Source organism: Schistocerca serialis, chromosome 4 (assembly GCF_023864345.2).
Source record: "Schistocerca serialis cubense isolate TAMUIC-IGC-003099 chromosome 4, iqSchSeri2.2, whole genome shotgun sequence".
NCBI classification, from domain to species: domain Eukaryota; kingdom Metazoa; phylum Arthropoda; class Insecta; order Orthoptera; family Acrididae; genus Schistocerca; species Schistocerca serialis.
In genome coordinates this window covers 379,027,538-379,039,755 of record NC_064641.1, presented here as the reverse complement: position 1 = coordinate 379,039,755, position 12,218 = coordinate 379,027,538, and the positions used below count along the sequence as shown (strand labels likewise).

General features: G+C 42.7%; 1 protein-coding gene across 1 annotated transcript in view; it reads right to left on the bottom strand.

Moving 5' to 3' along the window:
- Positions 1-6,868: 6,868 nt before the first annotated feature.
- The window catches only part of LOC126474677 (diuretic hormone receptor-like), a gene marked incomplete at its 3' end in the record, with an annotated part of 1,060,935 nt that continues 1,055,585 nt past the window's right edge, over positions 6,869-12,218 (bottom strand). The window contains exon 14 of the mRNA XM_050102155.1: positions 6,869-6,932. Within this exon, the coding sequence (XP_049958112.1) occupies positions 6,869-6,932 (64 nt within the window). The remainder of the gene's footprint in view (positions 6,933-12,218) is intronic.

The window sequence follows — 12,218 nt, the reverse complement described above, 5'->3', positions numbered from 1 at the left end:
TTAACATGATGTAAGCGTAACAACATTTACCGAGATGAAGCTTGGTCATGACCAAGGGATCGATTATTATGATTACTAAGTGTCGAAATAAAGTGTTGGTTACTTCGAAATGAAAGAGCAACGTAAGCACTCCGCCCCCCCCCCCCCCCCCCCCGGTAATACGAGAGAAATGCAGTGACATATCGTCTACATTGGGTTGTTGTGTCCAAAGACAGCAGTGCGAGATTTCCGCTACGTCTTCAACCTCTTTGGTGCCTCAACCTCTTTGGTGTATACGTGGTTGTTATTGACGTCTGACATGTTATTAAGATGTGATGATAAGTATGGTTTATAGTAAATCTACAATAATTGAAGAATACAGGAAAAAGTAGAGATCAGTCCACTTTTCAGTCAGTCACATTACAAATCATTCGTGTAGCTTGAAGTCTGTACCAGTGGGTGACAAGTGTTTTATGGATGAAAGAGATTAGTCAGAGAATTATTGACAGTTGTGATATACATACATGGAAGGTAAAGGAAGCAAGTCCAGTGCTTACTGAGAGGAATATCGCCTGTTCCTGACAGTGGATTTTTTTCCGCGATTTTCACTAGCCAACCTGCAATGATTTAAACAGACTGCCGTTTTATTCTCCATTTCTATCATAAAATTAAATTACTTGCTAATCTTCGTTGTGTCGGCTATTGTTTGTGGAAAAAAGTATTGTAATTAATGAGTCTTAGTGAGCGGCAGCTGATTTTCCTCTTACTTCTTTTCTCCTGCGACGAGCTGGATGGTGATATCTCTGATAAAAATGTTGAAATATTGACATACCTACATCTACAAATGGTGTTTATAGAGCATATCCCACATTTAAAGTTAAAAATATATACGAGAGTCTCAGACATCATGAACAAGGTAAGCCTTGCAGCTGTTAATTTACGTGTTTCGGTAATATTCAGGCACTATATGAAGATTTTAATGCTTCTGCTTCCTCGCAAACCAAGTCTACCGTTTTTCACTACGTTTGTGACGTATTGCCAGTACCTAAGTATTAAATTATGTTAAGCGGTATACAGTAAACCAATCTGATTCTCCTCGAGTTCCTTTTATCGTGTTAAAGCACAGAATGAACAAAACGTGTTTTCGTACATATATAATATTACATCTCTTGCCTACTAGGAGTTTCATGTTCACTGTGTTTTTTATTTGTTACAGAATTGTGCACCTAACGATTAAAATATTGCAATTAGAATCAAAACTAAAGTATTGCATGGACAGCAAACAGCAGTTACGAGCGTCGGGCTCACGCTGGCGAGGGTGGAATCCCACAGTGGTGAGCAGATTCAACTACTCCGCCGACGGCTGACATACACAGACAGAAACATTTTGGAAAGGACGCTGCACTCCATTTGTCACGCTGTAGTGTATTCGCGTGCAGCTTCAAGGAAACAGCACGGTGTAAGATGCAAGGAGCAACGAACTGGCGTCGATACAATTCGTTACGCAACGACTGGAGACCCTGGTAAGGAGCATATATTTTCAAATGTATGGTACGATATCTAGAATGCTCCCAGGGCACACTGGCGACTGAAACCAAGAAGAAACTTGATAAAGTATCGACTTAAACGGAGGGAGTGAGCTCTTGTTAGGGTGACGAGGTTTGGCGGGCAGAAATCGAAATCTCTGTCAGTTACGATGATGGCAACGAAAGTCGTGGTTGTATGACAGGATTATAAGGGGAAACAAAATTTTTGTACGAGAATGGAAAAGACTCTGTGGATTCTACGATAAGTCATAGACCGCAGACGTCTTTCATCTGAAGCTGAGGACGACGCCTCGGAGTCGCGAAGGCATCGACCCCTGCACAACACAGTGCAGGCCAGCGACCCACTGCAGGTACAATGCTTGTTTACTGACCACGTTGACACACTGAGCTGGACAAACGACCCGCTCGGTAGCCACCACAGTAGCGGCAGCAGGAGCGTCCCTCAGATATGCCCAGCTACACGTAACGTACGCCCCTGTTTCCGATCTGCAAAGGGCAACAAAATTAAAGGATCGCTTTTTCGAAACCCCATGATTGTCTCCATACAGTCCCCAACAATATGTATCTGGTGGCGTAGTTAAAAGCAGCCCAAGTCCCTATAGAATGAGAATACAATATTTCGACTTCCCATGTAAACTACTCCAGCAATGGACAGTTTTATGCAACAATCGATTGTTAGTATTCCTCTGTCAGAATTTCAATGTACTGTATTTCATCAGTGGTGAGATGTATATCTTTGCGGTCTGCAAAATGACTTTCTCGATAGAAAAAGAATTGAAATTGTGGAAAAATACGTGAAAACAAGTTCGATTAAGGAAATTCGAGAGATTTTCGGGGTCAAATATCCTTATGGAGGACTACCAGCAAAGAAGTCAATGGAGTCTGTACCAAAATTAGCGCACCTAGGGATCTGTGCAGAATGTGAAACGACAAAGAATTCCTTCAGTTCGCACGCCAGAAGTTATTGCAGATATTCACGCAAGAATTATTCGGGGCCCAAAGAAGTCTACACGTAAACTGGTTCAACAGGCACATGTAGGTAAAAGTAGTTGCGTATATTGAAATGGCGTAATTCGAAGCCATTTCGTATGACAGTTGAGCAGCAATTACGGGAGGGTGAAAGTCAGAAATGTGTAGATTACTGTACATGGCTTTTGAACAACATAAACGATGGTTTGTTACACATGAGTGATGAAGCCTGCTTTCATATTTCCGGTCACGTGAATTCACAGAACACAAGAGACTGGGCAACGTAGAATCCCAAAATTGCGTGTCAGCAACTATTCAATAATGAAATAACGGCGTTTTGTGGGACGTAATAGGAACGCGCATAACACAAGTTACTGGGCAACGGAGAATCCCAAAATTGCGTGTCAGCAACTATTCAGCGATGAAATAACGGCGTTTGGCGGGGCATAACAGGAATGCGCATCTTTGGACCGATATTCTTTGACACTACCCGCAACACGGTTGCGTACCTGGAAATTTCTGATACATTTTGTGCCCAATGAAAGACAATACTGCATTTCCAGCCAGACGAGCAACATGCCACAGGTCTGCGGTATCCCTGGAACATGTCCTGTCAGCAAATACTTGTGGCCACCACGTTCACCGAATCTAGCAACATGTGACTTTATCCTGTGTGGACACTTGCAGAGGAAGGTATGTGAAACAAATCCACACCGAGTACAGGAAATGAAAGACAACATAAGCGGTGAAGTTGCCGCCATCGCTATCTGAACTTAACGCCGATAGTATCTGAATATGCTTAGACATGCACAGCTGTGTATTGATGTTGCAGGGGACTTTCAGTATCTTCTGTAAATGTATTTTTCATTCTAAATAAATGGTAAGTCCGTTTAAGCTTTTAGTTTCCGTAATGTCTTTGCATTTGTTCTGTGCTTACACCCTGTATATTTTGTCGGTACACAAAAATGGTGAGCGAGATGTACGAGACAGGTGAAATACCCGCAGACTTCAAAAACAATATAAAAATTTGCATTCCAAAGGAAGCAGGTGCTGACAGGTGCGAAAATTATCAAACTATCAGTTTAATATGTCACTGCTGCAAAATACTAAAACGAATCCTTTACAGAATAATGGAAAAGCTGACAGAAGCCGATGTCGGGGAAGAACAGTTTGGATTCTGGAGAAATGTAGGAACACGCGAGGCAATACTGACCCTAGAACTTCTGATAAAAGACAGGTTAAGGAAAGATAAACTAACGTTTGTAGCATTTGTAGACTTAGATAAAGCTGTTGACAATGTTGACTGGAATACTCTCTTTCAAATTCTTAAGGTGTTAGGTGTAAAATACAGTGAGCGAAAGGCTATTTACAATTTGTACAGAAACCAGATGCCATTTATAAGAGTCGAAGGGTACTAGAGGGAAGCACTGGTCGAGATGGGAGTAAGACAGGGTTGTAACCTATCCCCGATGTTATTCAATCTGTATATATAGCAAGCAGTAGACGAAACAACAGAAAAATTTGCAGTAACAGTTAAAGTCCAGGGAACCCGGCCAGTTAGCCGTGCGGTCTAACGCATTGCTTTCCGGGCGGGAAGGCGTACCGGTCCCCGGCACGAATCCGCCCGGCGGATTAGTGTCGAGGTCCGTTGTGCCTGTCAGTGTGTGGATGGTTTTTTAAGGCGGCTTTCCATCTGCCTCGGCGAATGCGGTCTGGTTCCCCTTATTCCGCCTCAGTTACACTACGCCGGCGATTGCTGCGCAAACACTTTCTCCACGTACACGTACACCATAATGTCTCTACCAAGCAACATTGGGGTTACAGTTGTCTGCTGTGAGACGTTACCCGGGGGCACCCACTGGAGTCCGAACCGTACAATAATCCTGGGTTCGGTGTGGGGCGGTGGTGGGGTGAGTGGACTGCTGTAGCCTGTAGTGAGGTTGTGTACCACAGAGGGCTACGGCGGGGACGAAGCCTCTCTGTCGTTTCTAGGCCCCCAGTTCAATACAATACAATACAAAAGTCCAGTTAGAAGAAATAAAGACTTCGAGGTTTGCAGATGACACTGTAATTCTGTCAGAGATAAGAAAGGATTTGGGAGAACAGTTGAACGGAATTGACAGTGTCTTGAAAGGAGGATATAAAATGAACATTAACAAATGCAAAACAAAGGATAATGGAATGCAGTCGAATTAAATCCGATGATGCTGACGGAATTAGGTTAGGAAATGAGACACTTAAATTAGTAGGTGAGTTTCACTATCTGGGAAGCAAAATAATTGATGATGGTCTAAGTAGTGAGGATATAAATCGTAGACTGGCAATGGCAAGAGAAGCATTTCCGAAGAAGAGAAATTTGTTAACATCGAGTATAGATTTAAGTGTCAGGAAATCCTTTCTGAAAGTATTTATATGGAGTGTAGCACTGTATGGAAGTGAAACGTGGACGATAAACAGTTTAGACCACAATAGAATAGAAGCTTTTGAAATGTGGTGCCACAGAAGAATGCTGAAGACTAGATAGGTAGACCACGTAACTAATGAGGAAGTACTGAATAGAATTGGGGAGAAGAGGAGTTTGTGATAGTTATGGAGGATGAAGATGATGTTTGGTTTGTGGGGCGCTCAACTGCGCGGTCATCAGCTCCGGTACAAATGCCCAATTTTAACACAGTCAAATTTTTTTCTACAGTCCAATGGTCCCACTGTCACGAAAGTTAATGATGATGGTGAAATGATGAGGACTTCTTAAGTAATAGAACCCAGTACGTTGTCCTCGATGGTGAGTGTTCATCGGAGGTGAGGTTATCATCTGGAGTGCCCCAGGAAAGTGTGGTAGGTCCGCTGTTGTTTTCTATCTACATAAATGACCTTTTGGATAGGGTGGGTAGCAATGTGCGTCTGTTTGCTGATGATGCTGTGGTGTACGGGAAGGAGTCGTCGTTGAGTGACTGTAGGAGGATACAAAATGACTTGGACACGATTTGTGATTGGTGTAAAGAATGGCAGGTAACTCTAAATATAGTTAAATGTAAATTAATGCAGATGAATAGGAAAAATAATCCCCTAATCTTTGAATACTCCATCAGTAGTGTAGCGATTGACGCAGTCACGTCGATTAAATATTTGGGTGTAACATTGCAGGGCAATATGAAGTGGGACAAGCATGTAATGGCAATTGTGGGGAAGGCGGATAGTCGTCTTAGGTTCATTGGTAGAATTTTGGGAAGATGTGGTTCATCTGTAAAGGAGACCGCTTATAAAACACTAATACGACCTATTATTGAGTACTGCTCGAGCGTTTGGGATCCCTATCAGGTCGGATTGAGGGAGGACATAGATGCAATTCAGAGGCGGGCTGCTAGATTTGTTACTAGAAGGTTTGATCATCTCGCGAATGTTACGTAAATGCTTCAGGAACTCGGGTGGGAGTGTCTATAGGAAAGGAGGCGTTCTTTTCGTGAATCGCTACTGAGGAAATTTAGAGAACCAGCATTTGAGGCTGGCTGCAGTACAACTTTACTGCCGCCAACTTACATTTCGCGGAAAGAGCATAAAGATAAGAGAGATTAGGGCTTGTACAGAGGCATATAGGCAGTCATTTTTCCCTCCTCCTGTTTTGGAGTGGAACAGGGAGAGAAGATGCTAGTTGTGGTACGAGGTACCCTCGGCCACACACCGTATGGTGGACTGCGGAGTATGTATGTAGATGTAGGACAATACAAACACCTAGTCCCCAGGCAAAGGAAGCCCCCAATCCGGCCGTGAATCGAACCCGGGACCCCGTGATCCAAACACAGCAACGCTAGCTGCTACGAGCTGCGGACGTACTACGTGAGGAAAAGAAAGGACTGGTTGGTAGGACATATTCTGAGGCATCAAGGGTTCGCCAGTTTAGTACTAGAGGGAAGACTGGGGGGTAAAAATCGTACAGGGAGACCAAGAGATGAATACAGTACGCAGATTCAGAAGGATGTAGGTTGCAGTACTTACTAGGAGATGAAGAGGATTACACAGGATAGAGTAGCATGGGGAGGTCTATCAAAGCAGTCTTTGTACTGAAGGCCACAACAACAACATGAAATCGTTTGTTACTGTACTTACTGAATCGGCTCTGCAACTTTAATCAATCCAGTGGGGAAAGTATTTTTGTCCTCGGCAAACATATTACAGTACAGGTAACTTGCTGTTGGTTTTAAATGGTGACTGCGCGACGCCTCCGGATGACGTCAGAGCAGAGTGTCGGCGGCTGCTCAGACGGCGTGCTCGGCGCTGGAGCAGGGCTGCAGCAGGCGCCCCGACCCGTTGGACAGCCGCCACCCGCCGTTGTTGGCGGCAGCCGCGGCGGCGGCGGAGGCGGCCAGCAGCGTCGTCGTCGTCGTCTCGCTGGCCGTCGACTCGCGCTTCCGGTAGCTCACCGCCGGCTGCACCGACAGCCTGCCGCGCGTCGTCACACGCTCCGGTCGCAACGGGCCGGGGCAGCGGAGCAGCGGGGCGGTCAGGAGCAGGGAAGGGAACAACGTGTAGATGTGGCGAAGGGAACACCACGAGCGTGTCAGAATGTCCCACGGGCAGACAAGAGGATGAAATTACCGGCAATGAGTTTTCAGGTACCATTAACGGTGGAAATCGTGTGACGATCAGAAACAAGGCGGAATTCGGGAAAAAATTATAGAATACCGTTAAAACGAGCACAAATCATTAGACGGAAGAACGATTTGAAGAAACGTGTAAAGACGTTACGATGTAGATAGGGTAAATGGAAATCCCGGAAACCGTTTGAATAAACCACCAAAGAGACAAGATGGCAGACATTGCATCCAACAGATACAGGATAGGGGTTGAAAATAGTTTACGGAAAACATTGGTATTGTTGCAGCAAGTAAAAAAGAAGCCAAAAAATTTGGGCGCAGGGCATTGTTTCGATAATGGCGGAGTATCGATATTAAAATGCGAGTATTAGCGATACGATGTCCACAAAATAGCGTGTAGCGAAAGTGTGGAAGTGTACATGAACAGGATGGTACGTGGTTGGCACAAGGGATGGAGGAAGGTGAGATTGGCGTTAAGGCAGGACGAGAGAAAAGACATTAAACAATAATTAGTTAGCGTCATTTAACTATATTATACTAAAATAATGAAGTATGTATCTAATTTTAGTATCAACAATACTAATCTAGGTTTCCCAACCATAAGAACAAAACAATTAGCAAACTTAACTACTTCAGATCTAGCATGCACTATCAGCAGAATTACCACAACATAAAACACAGTGAAACATATTTACTGATTGATTATGCATTAGTGATTTATGTGATTTTCTGTGGCTCTTCGGCCGGAGTGGCCGAGCGGTTCTAGGCGCTACAGTCTGGAACCGCGCGACCGCTACGGTTGCAGGTTCGAATCCTGTCTCGGGCATGGCTGTGTGTGATGTCCTTCGGTTAGTTAGGTTTAAGTAGTTCTAAGTTCTAGGGGACTGATGACCTCAGCAGTTAAGTCCCATAGTGCTCAGAGCCATTTGAACCATTTTTTCTTTTTTTTTTTTTTTTGTGGCTCTTCAGAGGGATCGACAGCATTTGACGGTACTCCTTGGACTATATCAGCCGTATAACTTCCTGAATTGATACTGGATCACGCAAATACACAGTGTAGGTTACAGATTTTGGACAAGCAATGGATAAAAAGTGAAACAAAGAGAAACAACAAAAAATTCGAGAAAAGGAAATGAGAAGAAATTGGCGACAGTCTTTAGAGCTAGCTTTAAATATCAATACTCGATCAAATAGTTACATTTACTTTTGGGCAACCAGACATTAACGTATATCAGACTTTTTCAGTAACTAAATAATCGGAATGTGACGTGTTTAGTTAATATGTTCAAATGCTCAAGTGTGTGTGAAATCTTATGGGACCTAACTGCTAAGGTCATCAGTCCCTATGCTTACACACTACTTAACCTAAATTATCCTAAGGATAAACACACACACACCCATGCCCGAGGCACGACTCGAACCTCCGCCGGGACCAGCCGCACAAACCATGACTGCAGCGACCTCAGACCGCTCGGCTAATCCCGCTCGACGTTTAGTTAATACTAAGACCAGAAGCGCACAGCAAATAGTGGAGTGCTTTCGTGTGCTCAGTCAAGCTGTTGATTCAGTTTCTGCATAGTATTTAGACGACTGACCCAGTTTTCTGGTTCAAGTACTGGGTGCTCGCCCACTGGACTGCTACGAAATCGTGAACTGTTTGTTAGTGTCCAAATTGTTTCAAATGGCTTTAAGCACTATCTGAGGTCATCAGGCACTTAGAACTACTTAAACCTAATTAACCTAAGGACATCACACACACATCCGTGCCCGAGGCAGGACTCGAACCTGCGACCGTAGCAGCAGCGTGGTTCCGAACTGAAGCGCCTAGAAGCGCTCGGCCACAGCGGCCGGCTTTTGTTAGTGTCGCGCCGCTATTTATACTCTAGCTTGATTCACAGTGCTCGTTAATCATTTGATGCTCATTTGTTTCTCAGAGCCCACACTGATATTTCGTGAAAAGCACATTCTCTCAGCGTTTCCCAATTCTGGTGAATGATGTGGCCGGCAAGATTTTGGTTGCGCAGCGAACACCGAAGCCAATTTTAAATCGAAAAATTCTTTAGATTTTTACGATATTTTTATTTCGATAGACTCCTCAACTACATTGCCCAATTAAGTTGAGATGTCTATCACGATACAGTTAACATCATACATCATTTCTTCGTTATATTCTAAGCAGTAGACGGCAGCAGTTGGTTTGCTTCGTTATTTTGGTCCAGTATGTTGCTGATCTTCCTTGCATCCTTCCTCGCCTCTTTCAATGGCCAGTCCCGTATGACATACAATATTCGCACTGAATACGATGCACATCCAGATTCGAAGACATATATACGTCTTTAACATTACGAGGAATTCTTTTTATCTTTGTCGATGAAGCAAAACATGCTTTAGGCCACTATTCTTAGGTGTCCGCCAAACGTTGCGGAATTCGGACCAGTATAAAGCAGATGAGCAATTTTTGGCTTTTCTTCCTGGCTACGGTCCAGGCAGACAGTACACATAAAAACACAACACGAGTTGCAGCTTCTGAAGATGACTGAATCGGTCATCGAAGTACTGAGCATAAAATTACTTTCACGTTGGGAAGACACACCAGCTCCAGAATATTTATCAAACAGAAAACTGTTAGGGAATTCCGTTAAAAGAAAAGGTGAAGATTTCGATGATATGTCCTCAAACCTTGTGAGTAAAGAAGTAGGTAACAATCAGACAAAAATTAACACCTTAACTGCAGCTGAGTAGCTGTAAGCTGGTTCGCAGAACGGTCGTTACGGAGACAATGTTGGTAGCCCTGTCGTTCATGTGAATGGTCAGCTACCCCTATTCGCTAGTACTGATCTCCACAACGGTCGTTCACCCCTGTCACTGGACTGGACTGTTCACATGACTGTTGTTCGAACCCACTGGTAACCAATCCAGCAGCCCGCCTTTGAACTGCTCCGATATCTTTCTCAAAACCGACATGGTGAGGATCGAGCAGTTGAGCCTCAGTTTTTAGACTTATAGTTCATGCTGCTGTAAATGTAGATACAGATAATACTGCTGACAATCGCGTTACTAGATGTTACACTTGATCCTTATTGTAGATTTATTGTTAAGTCCACAGTCGATCAACCGTTCATATGATCTGAGTAAAGACATTTCACAGTGTTGATTGCTAAATCCACCTGTGTTGTGGTCATATCTGTTTCAATATTTAGAGTAAATGTTATTTTCTGTTGAAAGTGCTATTGGCTTTCTGAATGTGGTTATATGCATTTGAATAGAGAGGTTTCGTAATGAGTATTAGCAGATAAGTAATGAGTTTCTTAAGTGTTCATGGAGACCAGTTAAAACTGTACACTGACACTGTAATCATTCCATGAGCTTTAGTAGCTGTGGGTGTGTCATTCGCGGTGACTTCGTTTACCCCTTATTGTCTTTCGGCACTAATAGTTAACATTCTACATATAGTAAAGTAACTAGCACATTTTCATATTTCTAAATATAATTCTAAATTAAAACTTAATATGAACGAAAATAGTAACGAAAAGAGTTGGCATTGCAAAATATACCTATTGTTTTGAACGGAATGATTGCTGATGCTGTTGACAGCAACAGGGTGTGAAAAAGAAAAAGAAAATCCATTTCAACTTCTTATATTATAGTATACAATCAAAATAGGTTCATCCTCATAAAAACAAATTCATTTCAGTTTATTTACGCTCGCAAGTGGTTCATCATAAATTTTTACTTGCTCATTTAATTACGAAACAAAACTATTCCACCTGTTTATATAGTTCATAATCTGTATATTTTAGGTGCATCGATTTATAGACGACAGCTGAACATTCCAGGAAATGGCTAGTTGGTAATGGTGTTAGGTGTGGGGTAAATGTTGTAGAATAAAATCAGTATTTGCCTACTATATGCCGGTTGCAGATTGCCATAGTTACGCTGAGGCTTAGAAGTTGTCACAGGGTAGGCAAGCATGGACAGCTGCGTCAGTCCGGTGAAGATGGCACTTGAGTTTTAGACGTGGACGATCTTTTAGAGTTATTCATACATATGCTATAGTTTTCGCGTACTGTGTACAAAATCTGAGTGCTTTTGCAGAATATCGCGAAGTAAACAATAGCAATTTTGATCTTGTAAAAATATATTAGCCCATTTTCGAAAAAAAATGATGATCACGATTCTAAACAGTTTCCCAAGGGATATGCAGGAAAACTTAACGACTTTTGCAATAACATGGGAACCACATTCACCGCTTAAAGAAAGAAAACAAATTTGTACAACAATATTCTGGCCACAGTTCTGAACAGCACCCCAAGATTTCTACCGAAAATCATCAGTTAATCCCTCACTCGAACTTTGTCTGCAGGTAACCGAATGGTCAGACCCCCAACTGGTTAGGTATAAGTGCAAGATTACATAGTGTGTCTTTGTGTAATTTAAGTTAGCCATTTAAAATGAAACTGTGGCAGAGGTGGACTTTTCGGCTTTTCAATGATCGTGGTAAGGTACATTAATTTTCACTGTGAAGCGTTCTAGAGTATAGAGTGCAGTGCTATGGAGATGCTGTGAAGAATCTGTGGTGTCCCTGTAATATGGTTACTGGAGACAGCGAAAATTTACTTTCACCTTTGGAAGATGACTATGACCACATACCAACTCCGGAATATTTATTAAGCAGGAGAATATCAGGGGACGCTGTCATTTGGATGACATGTCCATAAGGTTTATTCGTAAATAAGTAGATAACAATCAAACAACAATGAAAACTTTTACTAATAAGGACGCAAGGATTACACGCAAACAACCTGATCACGGCTGTTTGAAAGGGATGGTTAAACTAGTTCAGTCGGTGCTCTTTTGCAGTTGTCGCTCTACTGTAATTGATATTTACGAAGCACAAACATCCATAAAACTTGCAGACCACCAAAATTGAAATTTCTTCTCGGTTTCGAAGAATTTATAAAATGATCGATGATAGAGAAACTGACGGGTGCTATGGTCGATATCGGATCGAAAAAGTCATCGAAAGATCTTCACACAACAATTATGGAAGAGCATTATGGTTCCCTTACTTTCGTTCAAGCTGACATTTTTCGTTGCAGAAACGGACGACTACAGTAAAGTTGGGTCCTGA